This window comes from Nerophis ophidion, linkage group LG06, assembly GCF_033978795.1.
Source record: "Nerophis ophidion isolate RoL-2023_Sa linkage group LG06, RoL_Noph_v1.0, whole genome shotgun sequence".
In the NCBI taxonomy this organism is placed as follows: domain Eukaryota; kingdom Metazoa; phylum Chordata; class Actinopteri; order Syngnathiformes; family Syngnathidae; genus Nerophis; species Nerophis ophidion.
Window position 1 is genome coordinate 58,382,141 of NC_084616.1, and position 27,458 is coordinate 58,409,598.

A 27,458-nucleotide genomic window follows, 5' to 3' on the forward strand; every position below is an offset into this window, starting at 1 on the left:
GACACAAAGAATGGACCTGCTATCCCCGTTTAAATAAGAAGATCTCATTTCAGTAGGCCTTTAATAAGCAACTAATTAATGGTGAATATGTTTCCCATACTAAAGTGTTACCAACAATTTGTTTTTATAATTAATGATCGCGGAAATGCATTTATTGTGGCCATTTCCAGAACCAATTAACATCGACAAGTGATTACTGTCTCGACTAATCTTGTTGTATATCTTCATCCAGTAACATTTGTGATCATTCACATGTCCTCATGTTTTTTTTAAAAAACAATCCCTATCCTTGTTTGCACATACACCCACATTGGTTGCTAAAGTTACTGAACTGTATCAGAGCTTCATTTGCTTGGCTGGAGATAATTTACCATTCTGCTTTGTCAGGGATGGCAACATACTTTTTGTTCTGTAGGAAAACTTCCAAATCAAAATTATGTTGCGCTATTTGTACATTGTATTTGTATATTGGAATTTTAACAAAAAGTGAAACAGACTATCGCACTTTTAGTAAGCAAATTGTCATTAGGTTGCCTCCTCAGTGGGTCCCAACGTCACCATACCGATATTATGTGCAAAGATGGTTCGTGGCGTAAGTAAAAACAATGCTGTTGCTACATTGGAGAGAAAAGGTCATTTCAGGGTTTAACATCTATTTTGCACTACTGATTTATATTTGTATACTTTGTCTTTTAATAATATTATTTTTTTATATCCCATGAACAATGTTTGTCCTGTTTGTTTTTGCACAATAGCATCTCCTTCTGTAGTTCACTTAAGGTGCACACTTGTGAACTAAAACACACAGAAAAAGAACATGTCAACGCAGACAGTGCCTGACCACTGACTAGGTGTCACTGATTAAACAGGCCTGCCAAAAAAAACTGTTAGTTTTGCTCATAAAGTTATGTAATGCAATGTGCTCAACCGTGTGGAAAAAGTTAGTTATTCTGATAACTCATAACCCTGTATTGACATCACTTGAGAAAGTCATCTCTTTATCAACTTCCGTCCGAAATAAAGAAAATAGCCAACAGGTCATGTTTTTTTATTCTTATTTCAACCCTTTGAATAGCCATTTGACTGCATTATGTCAGGTATTTTTATCATCCATACTGAAAATGTTAAAAGGACTGTGGTACTGGGGTAAAGATCAGGCCTGAATATACAGTGGGGCAAAAAAGTATTTAGTTATTTGTGTACATGAATCCGAGACATTGGTGAGTGACAAGCCTGAACACCAGACAAATTCCGACGAGTAACTTTGTATAATATGATTAGTACTTGTGAAAAATGGAGACATATATACAGTGGGGCAAAAAAGTATTTAGTCAGCCACCGATTGTGCAAGTTCTTCCACTTAAAATGATGACAAACGTCTGTAATTTTCATCATAGGTTCACTTCAACTGTGAGAGACAGAATGTGAAAAAAAAATCCAGGAATTCATATTGTACGAATTTTAAAGAATTTATTTGTAAATTATGGTGGAAAATAAGTATTTGGTCAACCATTCAAAGCTCTAACTGATGGAAGGAGGTTTTGGCTCAAAATCTCACGATACATGGCCCCATTCATTCTTTCCTTAACACGGATCAATCGTACTGTCCCCTTAGCAGAAAAACAGCCCCAACGCATGATGTTTCCACCCCTATGCTCCACAGTAGGTATGGTGTTCTTGGGATGCAACTCAGTATTCTTCTTTCTCCAAACACGACGAGTTGATTTTATACCAAAAAGTTCTATTTTGGTTTCATCTGACCACATGACATTCTCCCAAGCCTCTGCTGTATCTTCCATGTATCCCCGGCATTCGGAATATTGACTCCATTATCACTTTTAAAACTTACCTCAAAACCCACCTGTTTAGGCAGATCCATGCCTGACACAGGTGTCTGTTTTTGATTGTTGATTTGCCTAAATTGAAATTATTTATGCTGCTTTTATGCATTTAGGAGATGTACGGCAACCTTGAGTGCTTTGAAAGGCACCTTACAAAATAAAGTAGTATTAATATAGTAGCCTTGAATGTGTTCTACTGCAGACCACAGTACTTATCAGTAGCTCACAGGATCCTCCAAACGTCATTACTATGGTCGTCACCCGAACACTAAAATATGGCTACGACGTGGGACGGCGTGGCGCAGTGGGAGAGTGGCCGTGCACAACCCAAGGGTCACTGGTTCAAATCCCACCTAGAACCAACCTCGTCACGTCCGTTGTGTCCTGAGCAAGACACTTCACCCTTGCTCCTGATGGGTGCTGGTTGGCGCCTTGCATGGCAGCTCCTTCCATCAGTGTGTGAATGTGTGTGTGAATGGGTAAATGTGGAAGTAGTGTCAAAGCGCTTTGAGTACCTTGAAGGCAGAAAAGCGCTATACAAATACAACCCATTTATCATTTATTTAAATACTTTGTTGCATCCTGGGTAATTCCTCTTAGTCAGGACTTGGATTCAAGGTGTTGAAACCAATTCCTGTTGTTCTGTAAAAACTCAGCCAACTTGGCAGTCGCAGCTACGATCACTAGTCGTGTTATTAGCATTACATGTCAGCAGTTCGATTGATCAAGCCACAGTTGTGTTATTGATGTCTAAGATGGAGTGCATATCCACTTTGATCAGCCAGTAGCGAAGAGCTGATAGTTTAGAGCAGTCCTGTCAGCCTGAAGTGCTACGATGCTATGTCCTGCTGTTGGTTTGAAATCGCAGGCTTCAAAGTCTCACCAATGTGGAGATGTGTTATTAATGAGGCAGGTGAAGTGCGAGAAAAAGTTGTCAGTTTTTTTTTTCAGAATATGGCGCCGCTTTTGTGGCTACTGGTGGCAGGAGCTCTGTGATCTTGTGTCATCCTTTTGTGTTCCTGATGTTTCCCTCTTGTGTTCATGTGTTGTTGTTTTTTGCCTTTTGGTTCGGGACCCTTTGGGGCTGTGCAACAAGGGAATGGCACTTTTGTGACTTCTGCGGTGCTTTTTTGTGAACTTTTGGATCTGCCTCCCGGGAGCCTTTTGGCCATGGAGACCAGCTGCGTCTCTGCCACACCAGAGTCCGTTTGGAGAAACTGGATGAGATGTGGATGAAGAGCCAGGGCTGCAGAGCTAGCACTGAGCGCCGGGACGGACAAGCTCCACAGTGTCTTCAATTAATCAATCAATGTTTATTTATATAGCCCTAAATCACAAGTGTCTCACAGGGTTGCACAAACCACAACGACATCCTCGGTAGAGCCCACATAAGGGCAAGGAAAAACTCACCCCAGTGGGACGTCGACAATGGATGTCGAGCGGATCTAACATGATATTGTGAAAGTCCAACCCATAGTGGATCCAACATAACCGTGAGAATCCAGTATAAAGTGGATCGAATATAGTAGCGAGAGTCCCATCCAATGTGGAGCCAGCAGGAAACCATCCCAAGCGGAGGCGGATCAGCAGCGCAGAGATGTGCCCAACCGATACACAGGCGAGTGGTCCATCCTGGGTCCCGACTCTGGACGAGCAGTCCATCCTTGGTCCCGACCCTGGACAGCCAGTACTTCATCCATGGCCCCCCTTCCATGAGGGAGGGGGGACATAGGAGAAAAAGAAAAGAAACGGCAGATCAACTTGGCTGAATGAACATGTATCGGACACCTCAGTCTCCTTAGACGCATCCTCGCTCATCCATGCAGACTGGACACTGGCTGAGGGTGGAGTCGGATCTCTTGGTTGCTTTGTTGGGTTTGCTCCTGTCTCTGGCCATGCTTCCCCCCACCCCAGCAGACAATGGCGTGGAACACCGCAGAGGACACCACAGTGCATATGTTTCTTTTACTTTTTATTCATAACTGTATGCAGAAGTGGGGGGTTGCATCAGCTCTGCTCTTTTGATGTCTTTGATGTCCTTTGTTCTCTTTGATGTTTGATGTTTACCTCTTACACACATGCTTACATGTGCTATGGCTATGAGGTTTTTTCTTGGCTTCAGTCTGGAACCCTTCTCAGAAACACTGCGGTCGTCACTGCTAAATTGTAAAAAGTAAATTTTCAGGCCTAAAGCCTGTTAAATTACAATCTGCGGGATTAAGTTATCATTCCATCATATCACCTAATTCATAATTATCCTTATTTTCATAGGTTGTTTGTAATGTGTCAATATATGGGTTTAAAAGTGTCGCTGCCCGGCATCTGTGCACTATACGCTGAGCGCACCTCCAAGCAGGCCCCATTGCGCGCCACTCCGGCTGCAGCAAGCAGCTGCATACAATCGGCAATCAATCAGCACTCTACACACCTGTCGCTGATGAGCTTCCTGAGCTTTTTAAGCCAGTGCAAACCTGCGGTCCGGGCCAGAATGTAGTTTCCTGTTTCCGTACAGTAAGCCGAAACATCAAGCTCTATGCGCACTCTCTCTCGCCGTGTTTCCCCACCTCTGTGCTCATTGTGTGTTGTCCTGTGTCGTGTTCCCGCAGTCCCTCTTCGCTTTACGGATTCAAGATGTGTGTCTTGTCTCCCTGGATTCCCTCTGGTCCCCTGGCTGCCTTCCTGGATCTCGACCTCTCGTCTGGACACGGACTCCGACGCCTCGCTTCTGCCCTCGACCTCAGGCCTGCTCACGGACCTCCGAGCTTGTCTTGCGCCCCTGGACATCCGCACCTCGCTCAACACTACCGGTGACACTCAACAGCTAATCACTACACACAGTCGCACATCACACACATTTGGGTTAGTTTCACACTCCTTACTGTTGTACAAATAGAAATAAATAGAGCTAAAAAAACACCCCTGCATTCTGTGCTGTCTTCTTCCCCTGTCACACCGTCACAAAAAGATGACTTTATAATTGTAGCAGAAGCTGTATGATACACACTCATCAGCCACAGTATGTACACGTGCGCATTCTACAGATGTAATCATTTTAAAGGCCTACTGAAACCCACTACTATCGACCACGCAGTCTGATAGTTTATATATCAATGACGAAATATTAATATTGCAACACATGCCAATACGGCTTTTTTAGTTTACTAAATTGCAATTTTAAATTTCCCGCAAAGTGTCCTGTTAAAAACGTTGCGGAATGCTGACGTGTACGCTTGACGTCACGGACTGTTAAGAAATATTAGCGCTGCGCACACACACAGCTAAAAGTCGTCTGCTTTAACCGCATAATTACACAGTATTTTGGACATCTGTGTTGCTGAATCTTTTGCAATTTGTTCAATTAATATTGGAGAAGTCAAAGTAGAAAGATGGAGTTGGGAAGCTTTAGCCTTTAGCCACACAAACACCCGGTGATTCCTTGTTTAAAATTCCCGGAGGTGAAACTTTACTATGGATCAGAGCTGTCAAGCAAACATGGATCCTGACCAAATGTCAACCAGCAGTTTTCGGTGAGAAAATGGTGGTAAAAAGTCGCCACTTACCGGAGATCAGCTGAGCTTGTGCCGTCCGTTCAGCTGCCGTCGACTTCCATCAGACAGTGGCCTCAAGACACCCGTGGATACACCCTTCCAACTATCAGGTACTATTGAACTCACTAAAACACTAGCAACACAATTGAAAGATAAGGGATTTCCCAGAATTATCCTAGTAAATGTGTCTAAAAACATCTGAATCCGTCCCAATGCAATTGCGTTTTTTCTTTGTTTTTTTTTCTAGTCCGTCGCTATCAATATCCTCAAACACGAATCTTTCATCTTCGCTCGAATTAATGGGGAAATTGTCGTTTTCTCGGTCCAACTAGCTCTTTTTGTTGGAGGCTCCCATTAAAAACAATGTGAGGATGTGAGGCGCCATCAACGGGTGACGTCATCGTCTGCGACTTCCGGTAAAGGCAGGGCTTTTCTATTAGCGACCAAAAGTTGCAAACTTTATCGTCGATGTTCTCTACTAAATCCTTTCAGCAAAAATATAGCAATATCGCGAAATGACCAAGTATGACACATAGAATGGAACTGCTATCCCCGTTTAAAAAAGAAAATCTCATCTCAGTAGGCCTTTAAGATGTAATACAAAAAACTCCATTTAAAGTTCTGGCTCTTGAAGACAGGAGATTTGGATTACTGAGGAAAGTTTCCCCAACTGTCCATCCACTTTTTATTAATGTGCTAACAATATTTTGACCCTTCTTTCTCACAACCACAGATTGTCTTTTTTGACATTGTCATTAAACAAATGAGAAGCTACTAACTGATGGCTAAGTTAAATGCTGAAACATAATCATGCATCTAACAGTCATTATCCATTGGGAGGCTCTTTACCTATTTGCCTAGTTAAATCCAGGTGGTGACCTTTCTTGTTGGTCAGGCCCCTAACTTCAAGCTTGTTGAGAAAAGAGGTCAGGAAAATTACCCAAAGTTGTCTTTCTGTCCATAAGTAGATTCATGACTGCAAACAGATCCTCAAACACCTCCTTTCTTAATCATTGCAGATCAATTATTAATCTTTATTTGACCTATTGATTAGCCGAAATGCATAACAATCTTGGACATAGAGATTGCTATGTTATGTAAGTCAGTCAGTATATACAGGTATGTTTGCTCAGCTTGCTATACTTCGTTGTTTTACTTCATATCCTTCTGAGGTCTCTTGTGCAAAGAAGTTATCTTCTATCTTTACTTCATCGAAACATTAATTCATTCATCCTAGGGGGGTCTGGGCAAAGTGTGTTGTTTGTGTTCCATCTCCTCTCCCTAGTTATTGAAATTTGCCTAATCATCAAAAATGTTCAGTCTTAACTGCGCACGTTTACATGTGTGACAGCGGCCAGAGTTAATATGTGCAGGAATGCTTCCTTTGGCTTTTCACATTGTTAGTCATTCTATGCAGAAAGTAACTTGTCCCTGTGAGTAAGTTGTTGTTTTCTCAGTGGAAAAACATACAAAGGAAGTAGAAGTTTTTTTACAAGGCCATAATATCTATACAGTATGATGCAAGAAAGAATAAGACAGAAAAAGTTTCCCAGATAATCAAAAATGTTTATTTTCAGCTTTGTAGCAATTCACTGCAGGTTGCTTCACTACGGAAAGTAAAAAGTAATACAAAAAGAGTAAATCTCTTAAATTAGCGCGGTTGAGCATTTGAGTTAGATCATTTCTATTTGCTCCTTTTAATTGGGCATTTTAAAGTCAAAGTACCAATGATAGTCACACACACACGAGGTATGGCAAATTTAATCTCTATATTTGACCCATCACCCTTGTTCACCCCATGGGAGGTGAGGGGAGCAGTGAGCAGCAGCTATAGCCACGCCCGGGAAAAATGCTTGGTGATATAACCCCCAATTACAAACCTTGATGCTGAATGCTAAGCAGGGAGGTAATGGGTCCCATTTTTAAAGTCTTTGGTATGATTTGGCCAGGGTTTGAACTCACGACCTACCGATTTCAGGGCAGACACTCTAACCACAAGGTCACTTTTTTTTATTTTATTTTCTGCTTTACATATTGCTATTATTACTACTATTATTCTCATTCTTATGTTTTAATTTATTCATGTTTCATTTTTATGAAAAAAAAATAGTTCTATATTACTTTTTAGATGACGTTGATATTTAGTTATTTTCCAGTCTGGATGCCTCAAAATGAGTGTTTTTCCTTATATCACATTGCCATGCCATGTTCTGTCATTGTCAATAGTGCTGTGTGTGCGTGCGTGTGTGTTTGGGTGTAAAGTACTTTGTGTTGCAACTTACCTGTGCATGAAAAGTGCGTTACAAAAAAAGTTTGCTTCATTGATTGATAAAATAAACTGATCCATTTCTTTTGGAGTCTTCAACATGATGCCACTTTAATCTCGTTTTAAACATTTATCGCCTGCCTCACCTCTCATTCTGTGCAACAAGATAAACCCCAATCAGTAATGTAATTTGTCATTTTGACAAATACCAATGTAAACATTAACCTGCTCAAAATCCAGATCAAACAACTAAGTGGTAAATGTGCACTTTTCTAGCAGCCGAGCACTTTTCACGATGGCCATTTCAAATGTATTACCCCTCTCTTGCAGCTGAATAAGGAAACGAAAATGGGATTATGTAAGGAAGGACAAAATGTATTCAACAATTCTGTGAAATGCGTGCTGACTTTGAGGAACAGCCAAATAGATAAGACTTTTATATCTTGAAAAGACAAAGCCTGATCATTTTTTTTTCTTTTTTTCAATTAGAGCTGTAAAAAATACAAGTTAACTCATGTGATTAATTAAAACAAATATTACATGAATCATGTATATACACAGATTAATCACGAAATTTATTTTGACCAGAGGTGGGTAAAGTAGCCAGAAATTGTACTCAAGTAAGAGTACAGTTACTTTAGAGATTTATTACTCAAGTAAAAGTAAGGAGTAGTCACCCAAATATTTACTTGAGTAAAAGTAAAAAGTATGTTGTGAAAAAACTACTCAAGTACTGAGTAACTGATGAGTAACCTGATTACGGCAACAAATAATGCACAAAAACATAAAAATAGCAATGAGCAAATTCAGAGCCATGAATATCTCTTAAGCAACTAAAAAAATAATATATTTTAAATAATAGTACATTAAAATAAAAAAAATAAGGCACATTGAGCCACAATAACTTAACAGCACCGTAGGCTCAAAAGGCATTCATTGATTGATTGATTGAAACTTTTGTCAGTAGAGTGCACAGTACAGTACATATTCCATACAATTGACCACTAAATGGTAACACCCCAATAAGTTTTTCAACGTTAATCAATTACTTAATGAATGACCATATATACCTCATATATACATACACATATATCATATACATATATAAATATACATATACATACATTTATATATACAGTATATAATTTATATTGATTTATTTTGCTGTTTTTGTTGACATGTTAAAGGTGTTTTAATGAATATACATGCATGTTTAACACATAGATTTCTATCTTTCATGAAGACAAGAATATAAGTTGGTGTATTACCTGATTCTGATGACTTGTATTTTAGCGCTGATAACGTCCACTTTTTCAAATGGAGGAGAAAAAAAGTCCCTGTTTTCTGTGTAATACCACATGAAAGTCGTTGGTTTTTGGCATCTTATTTGTCCAGCTTCCATATTGGTTTTTATACACTTTACAAGAAATACATTGGCGGCAAACTCCGTAGCTTGCTAGCTTGTTTGCGCTGGCTTTCGGAGACTCTTATTTTGTTAGCGCAGGCGCGATGGAGCGACACTTTTATTGTGAAGACAGGAACTGTGCGATCAGTCTTTAGTACGGTTGAAATAAAAAGTGTCTTTTTTCCTTTACACTTTTGATTGATTGATTGATTGATTGATACTTTTATTAGTAGATTGCACAGTACAGTACATATTCCGTACAATTGACCACTAAATGTTAACACCCCAGTACGTTTTTCAACTTCTTTAAGTCGGGTCATGTGAACGCCTGGCTCTGTTTGATTGGTCCAACGTCACCAGTGACTGCATGTGATTGGTGAAACGCAGGCATGCGCAGATTCTACTTTGAAGCTCTCATAAACCAAAACAAACGTTAACAGATCGATTAAAAAAAAGTAGCGAGTAGCGAGCTGAATGTAGATAAATGGAGCAGAGTAAAAGTAGCGTTTCTTCTCTATAAATATACTCAAGTAAAAGTAAAAGTATGTTGCATCAAAACTACTCGTAGAAGTACAATTTATCCCAAAAGTTACTCAAGTAAATGTAACGGAGTAAATGTAGCGCGTTACTACCCACCTCTGATTTTGACCATACATGCTTCTTTACCCCAACCATTGATTGTTACCTGAAAGGCGGCGCGGTTTGCTAAAGTCAGTGTTTAGATCAGGGGTCTCAAACACGCGGCCCGCGGGAAAATTGCGGCCCACGAGACGTTATTTTGCGGCCCCCACCTTATTATGAAAGTTTAATGATAGTGCGGCCCGCAAGTTTTATATGAATGATGCTTGACAGCGTTGTGTTATTCGGGTCCAAAATGGCTCTTTCAACGTTCTGGGTTGCCTACCTCTGCATTAGTGGAAAAGCGGCAAATGAGTGAAAACCACAGTGACGTTGCCATGTAGATGAGGATTTTCTTACGTTCCTGGTTGCAGTCACAACGCGACACCTGTCCGTCAGTAATAACCGTCCCCGATAACCTGCACCAATTCAAACCCTTGTGGAGGGGGTCCGGTCCGATGACCATGGATGAAGTACTGGCTGTCCAGAGTCGAGACCCAGGATGGACCGCTCGTCGGGACCCAGGATGGACCGCTCGCCTGTATCGGTTGGGGACATCTCTATGCTGCTGATCCACCTCCGCTTGAGATGGTTTCCTGTGGACGGGACTCTCGCTGCTGTCTTGGATCCGCTTGAACTGAACTCTCGCGGCTGTGTTGGAGCCACTATGGATTGAACTTTCACAGTATCATGTTAGACCCGCTCGACATCCATTGCTTTTGGTCCCCTAGAGGGGGGGGGTTGCCCACATCTGAGGTCCTCTCCAAGGTTTCTCATAGTCAGCATTGTCACTGGCGTCCCACTGGATGTGAATTCTCCCTGCCCACTGGGTGTGAGTTTTCCTTGCCTTTTTGTGGGTTCTTTCAAGGATGTTGTAGTCGTAATGATTTGTGCAGTCCTTTGAGACATTTGTGATTTAGGGCTATATAAATAAACATTGATTGATTGAAACCGTTTGTTTTTTTTATTGTTTAATTTGCATTGCCTCACACGATGAACATTACATATATTTCTATATGACGCGGGATAACACCCCGGGAGCCGTCACATTTTTGCGCTCGCTATCCGTGTTGCTGTAGGGAGGAAAAGCGGAATGACACACATTGCAGAAATAACATTATTCTCTATGTATCGGCTAAATACAAATATATTCCACAACCCCAAACATGTCTTTTTCAAAGCCTGCCGTGAAGAGAGATTCGTGATGAGCAAAGACAATTCCAGGAAAAGTGGGAGATGCAATATTTCTTTGTTGAGAACAAGGGCACCCCGACGTGTCTTATTTGCACAGAGAAAGTTGCGGTGCATAAGGGATACAATTTGAAATGTCATTATACAACTAGACATGCTGAGGAGTATGAACAATTTTTTTTTAAGAAATATTTTCTTGCGGCCCAGCCTCACCCAGACTCTGCATCCTGTGGCTCCAAGCTAAATTGAGTTTGAGACCCCTGGTTTAGATCAATGCAAACATGAGTGTTTGTAAACTTCACTTCAAAATGAACCCAGATGGGACTTTAAATAAAACTTTTAGCACGTTTCAAGCAAAAAATTACGTGCATTCATGTAAAAAAAAATAATTTTCCTGTATGACATTGTGACCATAAAATTGGATTTGTCTAATTTTAAATTACTTTTAGATTGGGCATGTAAGTAATAAACTGAGATTAATTATGATTAATTCAAATTCAAAATTGTGATTAGTCTGATTAAACATTAACATTAGTTTGACATCACTAAAAACACACACAATGAACCAATATATGGACTTTTTATATAGGACAATATTTCAAATGTCATTGGTTGCAAAGTGTTCACTAAGGTAAAAATATGTATGGGAACAATCAGAAAAATGTCACATTGCCAAAGGTAAACAAATGTGTGCACGTGCAGAACACATACTCACGGGGTGGTTGTCTTGGAAGGGCGGGAGAGGAACAGTCACTCCCATAGTCCAAAACTTGCCAAAGAAAAGAAGCAGTGAAGTTTGACTCACTTCTCAGTCCATGACATACATGCTCTTTACTTTCAAGAGAATCCTCAGGCACAGGACACACGGAACCAGTTTTACAAAGGATTTTTTTGCTGAGACAAACACACACCGACATGGAGGATGACAGACATTCCTTTGGGGAGTATTTTGTACATCGGCAGGTCCTGGATGAATTAAGTCTCGATGAGGTGGCACAAAAAGGAACTTGGTCCACGAAGCCATCCTTCAGTGAACGCATGAAAGACTCCCTGAGGTAAAGAATAAAACAGAGATGAGAGGATAGGCAAGGAAGCTGTGACCTTTTGCTTGCTTGGTTGTAAATATGTGTCCAGGTTAACTAGTGGTGATTAATAATAATCAACAAATAAAGTTTATGGCTTATTGGCTAATATGACACACCATAAAATGTGAGGACAAGACATTTGGTAGATGTCCACAATCTTATGACAACCTACAACAGCTTTTGCAAAGTTAATAACCTATTGATTTGAGACGATTGTATTTATTAAGCATACTTTTTAAGTGCGGTTGGAGTTTGCGGTGAAACCGCAACGCATTATACTAAAAGTATTAAGGCTGTTTCTACTGCACCACTTTTGTGGTTTGTGTGACTGAAGATACAAATAGTGGCTTTAACTTTTTTTACATTCTATTATCCACATTGAACAGGCATGTTATCCGGTGGGTCCTTCTTTCCAAGGCCACTTTGTTAGCTCTGCAGCATGTGTTGCAACTCTCACAACTCGTAATCTTTTATTGATACATTTTGCTGAACATTTCAACAAAAGGAGTCGTGTTTTTGCGGTGAAATGTGGCATGGCAAGACTGTAGCCTTCATTCACATCCTATTAATAACAAATACATAAATATCCTATCCCTCAGACATAAAATGATTGCTATGTATGTATAGGGTACAAGCTCCTCAAAGGTTCATGCAATCACATGCGGTGTATACACCCCACAATAAGCTTGTGATTTACTTTTGTGTAATGATATCAATGTATTGTCCATTGATTGTGTCTTTCTGGACTGACATTTCCAGGTGCTCAGTGCCCCGGACAAAAGAATTAGTGTTGAGCTGGGTCCCTGTCCTTGACTGGCTTCCCAAATACTCCATCAAAGAAAATGCAGTTGGAGACCTGATCTCTGGCTGCAGTGTGGGCATCATGCATATTCCGCAGGGTTTGTATATGTAACAGTATGATTGCGACAGGATTTATGGCTCCCTTATGAGAGCGATAAAGAGAGAGATCTTGAAGAGCCTTTTTTTTTTTTTTTTTTTTCAAGAAAAGGTTCAAAACACTGGTTCGTTATTAGGTTTCCGTTTTAGAATTTTAATCGCTGGTTGCAGTTATAAAATACAGATTAGATGCAAATAGTTAAAATTTTGGCCAATTATTACTGTATTTGTGGGAAATATTCTAAAACATTAAAATTTAATTTGGGCTGTGTTGTCATTGTGAACATTCCATAAGGTGGTGGTACTTTATCCCCATGTTTTGACAGTGAAATTATTTATTGGTGTCACAATAAAACCAACACATGCCACAAATAACATCCGTGCAAATCCATCCATTTCCTACCACTTGTCCCTTTCGGGGTGGCGGGGGGTGCTGGCGCCTATCTCAGCTGCAATCGGGCGGTAGGCGGGGTACACCCTGCACAAGTCACCACCTCATCACAGGGCCACCATGCAAATCAACTTTACTGTTAACGTTTGCACATAATAGTGTTTTAAAGACACAGGTACAAAAAATATAGCCTACAAATGATACATCTAGAATGCAATGGGCCTGATCTATTAAATGTTTGCGTGTACAAAAACATGTGCAAACTGAGAGCACACGCAAAGCTGGTCTACTACACGTATGCACAGTGGATTCCATTGTAAGTGAGCAGAATAAGGAGCGCAATATATTTAGCGCCTGTCTTCATGAATATGCAGAATATATGCTGACTATCAGAGCTACCAAATTACTGGGAGGAGATGATGCAAATCAATCAATCAATCAATCAATCAATCAATCAATCAATTAAAGTTTACTTACACAGCCCTTAATCACAAATGTCTCAAAGGGAAAAACATAAATAAATACATAAAAAAATACATAATTAAGCATGCGTAATGTGATATATCAACACTGATCACTGTTTTGCGAGCACACCTATTGTGTTTTATCTAGCACGTCTGAAAAGTATGTGCTAATTGTCTGACTCAGTTACACACATTGCGGTGGGGAAGGAGGTTCTTGTGCTGCAAAGACAGACGATGGACAGAAAATTAATCTGTTCAATATGTGTGCGTCAACATATTTGGACTGTCAAAAAAAAAAATAGACATATCGACGATTCAGCAGCATCCTTTCCTAATTTAATTATTTAAGATGAATTAATTTAATGATCGAAACAAATTAAGTTGATGGGTTTAAGATGTTGAGTGTATTGCAATTTATGTTAAATGCCTATTTTTTTCATTTAAGAAATATACAATTTTAGTATACTGTATATTCTATAGAAAAAACGTCTTTCCTTACACATTTTCTTGCGTATGAATCATTCTAGAAGCACGAATGTGATGATGTGATCCACAGCCTCTTGCACAGAACACACCGTTGTTTCTGTTGTCGAGATTGCTATTTTAAAAAGGTGTTACAGATTATAAACGTGTGCTGCTGGTTCAACGCATTGCACAAGGTAGGAGCATCTTTTTATAGTTGTATGGCTGCTGGATAACTTAAGGCAGGGGTGTAAAACTCATTATAGCTCATGGGCCACTCGGAGGAAAATCTATTACCAAGTGGGCCGGACTATTAAAATCATGGCGTGATAACTTAAAAATAAATACAACTTCATATTGTTTTCTTTGTTTGAAAATAGAGCGAGTACATTCTGAAAATGGACAAATATTTTTTTCATTATATTTTTTAATTTTCATAATGGTGTTAATAATAATCTATCATCATCTGTCGTTATTTATGCTTTCCTAAAAAATGATGTGGTAATATTCAACAGTCAAATAGGTGGGATTGAGTCTGGCAGAGTTTTAAAATGCACAATTTTTTAAATAAAGTAAGATTAAATGAATATAAATATTAAAATCAAATTACAAGATGTTATTCATGTAATTTACTCATTTTCCTCAAATAATGTCATACATTTTATGTTTGTACAAAACTTGTGAATTTCAGCATATTTATGTGCGCCCAGAAAATGTGTCACCATTACCAACAAAATATTTGACAAGCAAAGCATGAGCGTAACAATTTACATTTTGTATGCTGTCACTATTAGCAGCAAGTACAAAGTGTCCACACACGGCACATAGCTCCGTCCCCTCTGAAGTCATGCGCACTCTCGCCGGCAGAGGATACAAAAATTTGCTATTGTGACATCCAGTGAACACTTTTAGAACAACAGTTTCTTTCCTTCAAACATTACAGCTCATTTGTACATTTAGCAAACTCATCTCGCGGGCCGGATTGTACGTTTGTCACCCCTGACTTGAAGGCGTACTGCACTTTTTTGGGGAATTTTGCCTATCGTTCACAATCCTTATTAGAGACAAGAACACATACGTCTTTTTTTTTTTAGGATTTTAAAGATGAAAAAATGCTTGGAGGATGCGGCTAATGGGAGTCACCATTGCAACCTTGCAACCAGCACACTAAAACAACTTTAAAACCCTCCATCAATGTTTTGTTTACACATTGCAAGTGTATATAGTAAATGACACATTCATAACAATATGTAATATGTTCAATAGTTACCGTATTCTGATCATTTTAATCATTGCCATGACTGTGATTTCCGTTTCCAGAGCAGCACACGTCCGACTTCTGGCAACAAATGCGTGTTCCTACTCTCGAAAACAAACGGGAGTGTATTCTAATCATGCCGGAATCGATGACAGACTTCGAAGACGATTATTTTTCGACAAATAAGGATTCATAACCCAATTTTTAATGAGCTGAATATTTACGGAGGATGGACTACTGCTTCTAGAAGCCAGCACTAGGGAAAGGTGAGACGTTGTAGCAGACGAAAACCGAGAGAGTGAGGTGAAAGTGACTATGATGTTGTAAATGGGGAACTTGGAGCCAAGCTATTTTGACATAAATGGAGTTTTTAACCAAATAAACCGGAAAGAACGTCCCCAGTCAGCTGGAACAAAGGCACAATTGGGGAAATAGTTACAAAAGTACACTTCATTCATTAACGGTGTTACAAAAAAGATCAGTTAGAATAATGCTTAATGTTGGATATAGAGAACATACAAATCCTTTATTTATTGAATTAAAGATACTGAAATTCCATGACATAGTGAATTTGCAAACAGCTAAAATCATACACAAAGCAAACTATAACCTGCTACCCAAGAATATACATAAATTATTCTCAACAAAAGAGGAGAAATATAATCCTAGAGAAAAATGTAATTTAAAACATTTGTACGCATGTACAACACTTAATACTTTCAGTATATCAGTATGTGGAATAAAATTATGGAATGGATTAGGCAGAGCAATCAAAAAATGTACTAATACGATCCACTTCAAGAAACTCTTCACTCCTAAAGTGTTTACAAAGTACAAAGAATGAGAATTATGATAAAAATTCTGAATTTATTTCATCCATCCATTCTTTCATTCTCAAAATAATTTTACTTATCTCCATCCATCCATCCATCCATTTTCTACCGCTTATTCCCTTTTGGGGTCACGGGGGGCGCTGGCGCTTATCTTAGCTACAATCGGGCGGAAAGTGGTGTACACCCTGGACAAGTCGCCATCTCATCGCAGGGCCAACACAGATAGACAGACAACATTCACACTCACATTCCCACACTAGAGCCAATTTTTACTTATCTCATCATATGAAATATGACATACTTCACCAATTATTATTTATTTATTTATTTTTTAGTGTGATTACTTATGGAGTATATTGTGAATAAATTGAGAACAAGAAGTGAACAAAAGTTTTAGCAACTGTGATGCAAAAGAAAAGAGGTAGGATTAAATAAGCTCAGCTTCTTCCTAATCCTTTTCGAACATGTTGAAAAGAGAAACTGGAAATTGTGATGTATCCTGTTGTATGCTAGCATGTTCGAAACAAACTCAAACTCAACTCAACTGCCCATCGAGTGAGTCACATTTTAATCGATCATCTCAGGGCATTCAATCGATCGCAACTGGACTGTTTGGTTTGTCTTAGAGCTCATAGACTTAGATCGGTCAGATCTAGCCTGACCAATCTACGTAAGTCTATGAGCACCGACTAATGAATCCTACTTGGATGAGAGGCGAATCGTCTTCTAGGACTAACCAAACAGTCCAGTTGCGATTGTTCGAATGCCCTGAGACAATGACATGGATGCATGAGAGCATTCAAAGACATTTTTAAACGATCATGGTACATGTAGCACATCATATCTGGTATTACAACTACAGTACATGTGCTGTCTGGCTGGCTGTGTACAAACAACACATGAAATGTGGTCTAATACTTTACAGATACTGTAATATGATTGTTCATGTTTTTTGGGTAGTACAGATTGGTGTCTCATCACACTGTGCTGTGCATTACAAACTCAAATACATTTCTTTCTGTCGTAAAAGCTAGCTTTTCTCTTTCCGTAGCTAGCTTTTACGGATAATATCGAAGCATACCGATGTGTAACTATGATAGAAAAAGAGTTTCTCAGTGTTCGCTCTTACAATGATAATGTCGCTACAGTTTGGTTATTATGCAGGTTATGCAACGTAAATGAAGTATTGATGACGGTTTTTGAATGCATTTCTAAAGTGATTTAGAGGCAAAATGTATTGTTCCCATTGGCTTGCATTGCTAGCCTCCTAGAACAAGACGATTTATACATGTTAGAATGCAAAAAAACAACGCTTCTCTTGTTCCATATTTTGTTATGTTACAACCTTATTCCAAAATGGAAAACATTTATTTTTGCCCTCAAAATTCTACAGACAATAGCCCATAACAACGATGCAATCGGATAATCATTCCAAATAAAAAACAAAAAAAAATCACATGTACATAAATATTCACAGGTTTTGCTCAATACTTTGTTGATGCACCTTTGGCAGCAACTACAGCCTCAAATATTTTTAAATACAATGCCACAAGCTTGGCACAGCTATTTTTGGGAAGTTTCGCCCATTCCTCTTTGCAGCACCTCTCAAACTCCATCGGATTGAATAGTTTGGTTTTCATCTAGGATGTCTCTCTCCATTGCTGCTTTTATCTTTCCATCTATCCTGACTAGCCTCCTATTTCCTGCCGCTGAAGACCATCCCCACATGATGCTGGCACTACTGTAGGAATGGTATTGGCCTGCTGATGAGCAGTGCCTGGTTTCCTCCAAACATGATGCCTGGCATTCATGCTAAAGAGTCCAATCTTTGTCTCATCAGACCAGATCATTTTGTTTCTGATGGTCTGAGAGTCTTTCGGGTGAATTTTGGCAAACGTTTTACATGCAAATGGCTTCCGTCTGGCCACTTTACCTTTCTGGCCTGATTAGTGGATTGCTGCAGAGATGGTTGTCCATCTGGAAGATTCTCCTGACTCCACAGAGGACTGCTGTAACTGACAGTGACCATTGGATTCTTGGACACCTCTCTGACTAGAGTCTAGACCAGGGGTAGGAAACCTACGGCTCTAGAGCCAGATGCGGCTCTTTTGATGACTGCATCTGGCTCTCGGATAAATCTTAGCTGACATTGCTTAACACGATAAGTAATTAATGATTCTGCTGGTAATCACAGTGTTAAAAATAAAGTTCAAATTATAAAACATTCTCCACATGGGCTCAGGAACACTTCATAAAACCACTGTCAGTAACTACAGTTGGTCGCTACATCTGTAAGTGCAATTTAAAAAAAACTCTACTATGCAAAGCGAAAGCTATTTATCAACAACACCAAGGAACGCCGCTGGTTTCGCTGGGCCCGAGCTCATCTAAGATAGACTGATGCAAAGTGGAAAAGTGTTCTGTGGTCTGAGGAGTCCAAATTTCAAATTGTATTTGGAAACTGTGGACGTGGTGTCCTCCGGAACAAAGAGGAAAATAACTATCCGGATTGTTATAGGCACAAAGTTCAAAAGCCAGCATCTGTGATGGTATGGGGGTGTATTAGTGCCCAAGCCATGGGTAACTTACACATCTGTGAAGGCACCATTAATGCTGAATGTTCCATACAGGTTTTGGAGCAACATATGTTGTCATCCAAGCAATGGTATCATGGACGCCCCTGCTTATTTCAGCAAAACAATGCCAAGCCATGTGTTACAACAGCGTGGCTTCGTAGTAAAAGAGTGCATGTACTTTTCTGGCCCGCCTGCAGTCCAGACATGTCACCCATCAAAAATGTGTGGGGTATTGTGAAGCGTAAAATACGACAATAAGATCCCGGACTGTTGAACAACTCAAGCTGTACATCAAGCAAGAATGGTAAAGAATTCCACTTTTAAAGCTTCAACAAATAGTTTTGTCAGTTCCCAAACGTTTATTGAGTGTTGTTAAAAGAAAATGTGATGTAAGTGGTGAACATGCCCTTTCCCAACTACTTTGGCACATGTTGCAGCCATGAAATTCTAAGTTAATTATTATTTGCAAAAAAAAAATTAAGTTTATGAGTTTGAACATCAAATATCTTGTTTTTGTAGCATATTCAATTGGATATGATTTGCAAATCATTGTATTCCTTTTATATTTACATCTAACACAATTTCCCAACTCATATGGAAACGGGGTTTGTATTCAAAAAGTCTTGAAGCTCTAATTGCTGCCCAACCCGAATTTCCACTGAATGCGGAACGACTGCAAATATAAACATGCTGATTGATTGAAACTTGTATTAGTAGATTGCACAGTTCAGTACATATTCCGTACAATTGACTACTGAATGGTAACACCCGAATAAGTTTTTCAACTTGTTTAAGTCGGGGGGTCCACATTAATCAATTCATGGTATGGTATGGTAAACAAAGCTTCTCTTTGTAACAATCCGTTCAATTTTGCTAAAATCTGCCAGTGTTGGACAGGAAGTCATGCAAAAAACACACAAAAAAAGTATCTGGTTTACTTTCAAAATAAAATACTCCCTCTTCGAGGAGGATCATATTTTACACTTTGAAAGGTCCTAATTGGTGGCAACGGACATAAAGTCGACTCATCAAAGATTTTCAGAGATAATTTTTAACTTGTTGACAAAATTGGATGAGAACATGCTGATTCTATAGGTCCAAAATTAAAGAAGAATGTACAGGCATAGCCTGTGGAGATAGGTAGGGTTATGGGACCTGTGTCAAGTATCAGTTGATATGGGGACTGGGGAAGCAAAGGACTGATTATGTGACAAGCTTGAGAGGGATAATGTTACTGTTGTATTGTAGCTTGCTGCAAAAAAAAATTAAGTGGTAGGACTGAGTTTGTTTGCTTCTGCTTCTCTGGAAGGACAGAATGAACGTTTTGTGGTTATTACTAACTCCCTTATCACGTGATCATGCGCGTATTGACGTGATCTCGTAAAAGTCTGTGCTATTGCGCTGCACGATGAAGCCGCAACAGATGGCAAATGGGGGCGCCCCTCCACGGTGTAGCCGGTCTGGGGCCGTTCCGCATTCAGTAGAAATTCGGGGTAAGGTACTTATGTAGGTGTGATTTTCTTATTTTTTTTGCAATTTAAATAAAACAAACATATCACATTGTCATTATGGAGTATATCTGTAGAATATTAGAACAAAATGAATTTATTCCATTTTACTTAAGAAAAAGTGGGAAAAATTGAGTCAATACATTCCAGATGCACTCTGATCTGCATATTAATGAAGACAGACACAAGATGGATTGCATGCCTTATTCTACTCACTTAAGAATAGATTGCACACGTTTAGTAGATCTGCTATCAAGTTAGCATGTGTTTTAGTACACGCAAACTTTTAGTAAATCAGGCTCGAAGTGGTCTGTCAAAAATCCAGCTTTTTGCCTCATGTTTCAATTGGTCAATGACATTTCTATTAAGAAAAATAATCTTGTTTTCCAACAGGCATGGCATATGCTCTTCTGGCTTCTTTGCGGCCAGTGTTTGGCCTCTACACTTCCCTCTATCCGGTGCTGGTCTACTTCATTTTTGGCACTTCCAAACATGTCTCCATTGGTAAGAATAAAGCAGATTATGTAACCATGGTTGTAGAAATTCATATATGTGTTCAAATTTGCAGGTACTTTTGCAGTGATCAGCATCATGAGCGGGAGTGTGTCAGAGCGGCTTGCACCAGACAGTAACTTCCTCGTTAACGGTACCAACGGGACATCGACTGTGGATTTTGATGAACGTGACGCTTACAGAGTACAAATAGCCTGCTCAGTCACAGTCCTGGCAGGGCTGTTTCAGGTTTGTCTAATTTCTCTGAAGTTTCTGTGACAATTTGTGTGACATGCTGTGGTTGTCGCCCAAAGATTCTGTTGGGTGTGTTGAGAGTTGGTTTTGTGGTCACCTACCTTTCTGAACCACTTGTTCGAGGCTATACGACAGGATCCGCATGTCATGTGTTAGGCTCTCAGCTCAAATATTTGTTTGGAGTTACTCCGGCTCGTTTCTCTGGTCCCCTCTCTCTCATTTATGTGAGTATGGCTCATATTTACCACTCAAGCATACCTCACATTTAGAAGTTTTTTTAATTTTTAACCTTTCCAACTTTTCTCTTTATGTCACCCTCAGACTGTGGTGGAAGTATGCCGCTTGCTACCTCAGACGGTCATGTCAGAACTTGTGGTCAGTCTGGTGTCGCTTGCTGTTCTCATTGTGGTCAAGGAGATCAATGCCTGCTACAGGCAGAAACTGCCCATGCCTATCCCCATAGAACTCATAGTGGTAAGTCCTCGAGATGTTCCTTTTTTTGTTGTATTCCCCTGACGTCAGGTCTAGCTCATTAAATATGCGGGACTCAAGTGGTTGTCAAGCAAGGGTCTGTCGTCAAAGCTTTCTGGATGGCATTTTGTCTTTCTCAAAGAAAAATGCCCCCTGCTTGCGTTGTTTTAGGCTGTTGGAACCGTTCAAATCGCAAAAAAGAATGAAAGTTTCTTCAAAGTTCCTCAAGAGGTGATTAAAAAAAGGGTAAAAGAGTGCAAGTGATTGAGTTTGCAGTGATCACTTCGTTAAAGGTTTGTTTGATATCATGTTAACGTTTAGTATTTCCCATTAAAGTATTATCGTTATTTTATTTGTATTTTAACCTGTTTCAGAGTTCTTAAAACATGTTTTGCCAAGAGTGTTTCGTAAAACACCAAGCAATTGTGAGCAAATCCTCAAAGAGTTAAGTTTTTACCAAAGGCAGCAATCATAAATGAAGCTTTCACCACAAACACAATGTTGGGGTTTTTGGTTACATTTTGATAAAGATGAGGAAAACCACGCAAACTCGTAAACGGCATGTGCAACACCAAGGCAGCATTGCCGTAACTATGCAGTTACAAAAAGTTGTGATCACATCACCGTCTTCTTTCACAACCAACCAGGTCTTCAGTGGTGTGTCTGATTATCTTTATGAGTGGTTAACAGAACGGGAAAATGCTACTCGCAGTTTTGTTTACAAGGACGCGTCTTCGCATAATGCAGAGTTAAATCATGAAATGCGACCTTACCCAAGCAAGAACAATGCATGATTTTTTTTCAGGGAGAATCTTGATACAAATGTCTTTGGTTATTTATTTATTTACAGAGAGAGATAATTTTGTGTTACATTTTTGTTTCTTTGGTTAATATCAGAGTCCGTACTGCAAAAAGGTAATCCCCAGAAGCGCACATTTTATGGACAGGGACCCACAGTTTAAATATACATCATCATTTAATATACAAAATACAATACAATACAATTGATTTCAAAATCTACCCACCAAGTACCCATTTACAATTTCATACCAACCTACCAACAGGTTGACATTTATTAAAGAAGGAATCGTTAAATCCATCAAATCGGTCTCGATATCCTGTTATTCAAATTTGATAAAAAAGTTGCATCTTGAAGGGCTGCAATAATCTCATCATACATTCAGAGGTCAAGATCAAAATTTTGCGACTAATGTGAATTCCTCAGCCTCTGTCCTTGACCCAGCCACACACAAATAAGTTGTAGACCTCTGGGCTTTTCCAAGCTTTCTTCTGTTTTGTTTTGTAAAATGACGTCCAGCACACCAGAAAGTTCAACATGTTTGGGAACACGACTGATGGATAATCCTTGAGATTACTGACAATCTTTTTTTGATAACGCATACTAAGTGTAACATTTGAAGTGCATTGTGATGCGCAATGGTATCACCCAGGATGCAGTGGGACCAGACAGGCAGGATAGCAGGTAAGAGGCTAAGAGATGATTTTAATATACAAAAGGGTAAACGAAAACTTGTACAAAACAGAAATGAAACGGCGTGCCTATGCACGGAAAGCTAATGCTACTAGTTAGCAAGCATGGAGTCCAAAGTGTCCACAGAAGCGCGTGTCGAGCGCACAGAAGCCAAGATGTGACTTAGCAAGGTTAATACAAAGCTGAATAATAAACGTGACTGTTGCTTACCGCAAACCATGAGCCAAGAACGAACTGAGGGAGAATGCAGGCTTAAATACTAAAGTAAACAATTGCCAACAGGTGTGCGTCAAAAAGCATAGCAGGTGGAACAAATGAGAAACGATGGAAACGACATAAAACAGGAAGTGCAAAACTCAGAACAGGAAGAGTCCAAAAATAATTAGAAAACCCCAAAATAATAATAATAATAATGGATTAGATTTATATCGCGCTTTTCTGTTGTTATATACTCAAAGCGCTCACAGAGAAGTGGGAACCCATCATTCATTCACACCTGGTGGTGGTAAGCTACATCTGTAGCCACAGCTGCCCTGGGGTAGACCGACGGAAGCGTGGCTGCCAGTTTGCGCCAACGGCCCCTCCGACCACCACCAATCATTCATTCATCATTCATTCACCAGTGTGAGCGGCACCGGGGCAAAGGGTGAAGTGTCCTGCCCAAGGACACAACGGCAGCGACTTTGATGTCCATAGGTGGGAAGCGAACCTGCAACCCTCAGGTTTCTGGCACGGCCGCTCTACCCACTACGCCATGCCGTCCAAAAAGGACTCAAAAGCCAGACTAAAGATGTGATCGGGGAACCAAATCACAACACTAAGGATCAATTGTATTGCACAGTTTTGTTTTTTGCTCATAACTAGTTTCAGCTGTAAGATCTAGGCCCCTTGCATACTCGGATAGTTCCCACAGTGTTAGTTGCACAGTAGTCATGTTGGTTTGATAGACCACCACTGCCTTCCCCGAAAAAGTCACGTGACTGACTACAACCTACAGTCCAGCAGGAAAAATCTTTATCCTATTAAAAATCTAGGTTTTTGGCATTACTGCATTATTATTTTTTTTTTCTTTACTGGTTGTCCTCATTAGGGTCACCAGTCAGGTCTATTCCAGCTGACTTTCAGCAGCAGGTTGGGTACAGCCTGGACGGGTCACTGGTCAATCACATGTTAATAGACAACAGTTCACATTCACACTGTTGAACAAATGACGTCTCCAGTTACGTAAAATGCATGTTTTTGGAAAGTGGGAGAATGGCCAAGGAAGCACAGGGAGAATCTGTAAAGTCCAGACATGTCCACTCACTCTATTACTTTCAACCAACTCCCTGCACCTCTCCTTTCTAGGTTATAGCAGCTACAATCATCACTCACTTCTGTGGCCTTCCTGCCAAATACAACATTGATGTTGTCGGCGAGATCCCGAGTGGGTGAGTTAATCTTTACGAATGCATAACAACAGTGGTTCTCAAATGGGGGTAGGCGTACCCCTGGGGGTACTTGAAGGTATGCCAAGGGGTACGTGAGATTTTTCAAAAATATTCTAAAAATAGCAACAGTTCAAATATCCTTTACAAATATATTGATTGAATAATACTTCAACAAAATATGAATGTAAGTTCATAAACTGTGAAAAGAAATGCAACAATGCAATAGTCAGTGTTGACAGCTAGATTTTTTGTGGACATGTTCCATAAATACCGATGTTAAAAATTTCTTTATTTGGAATTAAGTTCATGAATCCAAATTGTTCTCTAATACAATCCCCAGAGAGGGCACTTTAAGTTGATGATGTGTAGAATCTTTATAATTAAATAACTTGTTTACTTTTCAACAAGTTTTTAGCTATTTTTATATATATATTTTTTTCCAAGTAGTTCAAGAAAGACCACTACAAATGAGCAATATTTTGCAGTGTTATACAATTTAATAAATCCGAAATTGATGACATAGTGCTGTATTTTACTTCTTTATCTCTTTTTTTTCAACCAAAAATGCTTTGCTCTGATTAGGGGGTACTTGAATGAAAAAAATGTTCACAAGGGGTACATCACTGAAAAAAGGTTGATAACCACTGCATAACAAGATAACAGCAACACCGGTGGCGGTAGTTTGAAGTTGTGGGTCCAGAAAGCCAAGGTCACACTGTGCATCTAATGCGTTAGAGCAGTGATATTCAACTAAATTGTTTTAGAGGACACATTTGTAGACACTAAAAGACCCTTCACTATTAGTTGTATTTTGTATATTCCAGCGAACTAGCGGTATCTATAGTAGACATTTGATTTTTGCTGTATTTATTTTGTCAGAGTTATAGGAGCGCTCTGCTGTTTTAAGGACCTTCAGCAAAAAGGCTAGTCAATTATCATAACAATTCCAGCACTTTATCATTTTTAAGAATGTACTGCAAAAATGTGAGTTTCTCACAAGTTTTTAGAACAGAATATGTGGGCCACCAGTTAAATAGCCCTAATGATGAAAAAGAGAGGACCAAAAAGGGAACCTTGAGGAACACCACTAGTACAACTAAAGAAGTTGAACCAACGAGCACTGACTGGATCCGAAGTAAATAAGCTACAGCATCACTTTAGTTACATTAATCACATGTGATGAGGTGGGGACTTGTCCAGGGTGTAAACCGCCTTCCGCCCGATTGTAGCTGAGATAGGCACAAGCGACCTCCGCGACCCCAAAGGGAATAAGCGGTAGAGAATGGATGGCTGGACATCACAAATAAAAAATTGTAACAGCCAAAAAGGAGAGGACGTAAAAGAGTGTCTTTAGGACCGCCTCATTTATGTAAATCCCAAGTTTGGACCCCGGTGTTTTGTTTGCTAGTAAGGTTTAAATGTCAACGCAAGGATCAGCTAAAGTTTTTACAGCGATCCAAGTACCTTTCCACAACGTGTTTTTAGGAATTTGCTGCAAAAATATTTCTATCTTAAGTTATGAAATTAACTTGGGGACCGATATGGTGTCATGCCGATATGGATTTGGGCCCCGGGACACCAGTTGAATAGCCATGTCTTAGAGCTGTGGTTCTCAAAAGGGGGTACGCGTACCCCTGGGGGTACTTGAAGGTATGCCAAGGGGTACGTGAGATTTTTTTTTAAATATTCTAAAAATAGCAACAATTCAAAAATCCTTTATAAATATATTTTTTGAATAATACTTCAACAAAATATGAATGTAAGTTCATAAACTGTGAAAAGAAATGCAACGATGCAATATTCAGTGTTGACAGCTCGAAAACAAACAGGAGTGTGTTCTCATCATGCCGGAATCGATGACAGTCTCCAAAGACGATTATTTTTCGACAAATGGGGATTCACAACCCTATTTTTAATAAGCTGAATATATACTGAGGATGGACTACTGCTTCTAGAAGCCAGCATGAGGGAAAGGTGCAACGTTGTAGCAGACGAAAACCGAGAGAATGAGGTGAAAGTGACTATGATGCTATAAATGGGGAACTTGGAGCCAAGCTATTTTGACATAAATGGAGTTTTTAATCAAATAAACTGGAAAGAATGTCCTCAGCCAGCTGGACCAAAGGCACAATTGGGGAAATAGTTACAAAAGTACACTTCATTCACTAACGGTGTTACAAAAGAGATCAGTTAGAATAATGCATAATGTTGGATATAGAGCAGTGGTTCTCAAATGGGGGTACGCATACCCCTGGGGGTACTTGAAGGTATGCCAAGGGGTACGTGAGTTTTTTTTTAAATATTCTAAAAATAGCAACAATTCAAAAATCCTTTATAAATATATTTATTGAATAATACTTTAACAAAATATGAATGTAAGTTCATAAACTGTGAAAAAAAATACAACAATGCAATATTCAGTGTTGACAGCTCGATTTTTTTGTGGGCATGCTCCATAAATATTGATGTTAAAGATTTCTTTTTTTGTGAAGAAATGTCTAGAATTAAGTTCATGAATCCAGATGAATCTCTATTACGATCCCCAAAGAGCGCACTTTAAGTTGATGATTACTTTTATGTGTGGAAATCTTTATTTATAATTGAATCACTTGTTTATTTTTCAACAAGTTTTTAGTTATTTTTAAATCTTTTTTTCCAAATAATAATGAGAAAAAACACTACAAATGAGCAATATTTTGCACTGTTATACAATTTAATAAATCAAAAACTTCATTTTCATTTTTCATTTTCATTTTCATTTTCATTTTTATTTTTCTCATTCATTGATGTGCATTTAGAACGATACATAATTATATCACAATTATACAATTTAAATTCACACAATTCCTGAGAAGGAGCAGGATGAAGAAAATCTTATAATTTCCTGCCCACTTTGACATAGTACATTATCTTACTTCATGATAAAAAAAAAACTGATGATATAGTGCTGTATTTTACTTTTTTATCTCTCTTTT

General features: G+C 39.2%; 2 protein-coding genes across 2 annotated transcripts in view; one reads left to right on the plus strand and one right to left on the minus strand.

Annotated features, from left to right (window-relative positions):
• Positions 1-10,615: 10,615 nt before the first annotated feature.
• The window catches only part of LOC133555021 (sodium- and chloride-dependent creatine transporter 1-like), a 72,907-nt gene continuing 56,064 nt past the window's right edge, over positions 10,616-27,458 (minus strand). The window contains exon 15 of the mRNA XM_061904430.1: positions 10,616-11,919. The gene's annotated coding sequence lies outside the window, so the exon portion shown is untranslated. The remainder of the gene's footprint in view (positions 11,920-27,458) is intronic.
• The window catches only part of LOC133555020 (solute carrier family 26 member 6-like), a 34,509-nt gene continuing 18,682 nt past the window's right edge, over positions 11,632-27,458 (plus strand). The window contains exons 1-7 of the mRNA XM_061904428.1: positions 11,632-11,924; positions 12,714-12,853; positions 20,737-20,847; positions 20,912-21,084; positions 21,150-21,314; positions 21,412-21,564; positions 24,401-24,483. Coding sequence (XP_061760412.1) covers positions 11,785-11,924; positions 12,714-12,853; positions 20,737-20,847; positions 20,912-21,084; positions 21,150-21,314; positions 21,412-21,564; positions 24,401-24,483 — 965 coding nt within the window. The 5' untranslated portion in view covers positions 11,632-11,784. The remainder of the gene's footprint in view (positions 11,925-12,713; positions 12,854-20,736; positions 20,848-20,911; positions 21,085-21,149; positions 21,315-21,411; positions 21,565-24,400; positions 24,484-27,458) is intronic.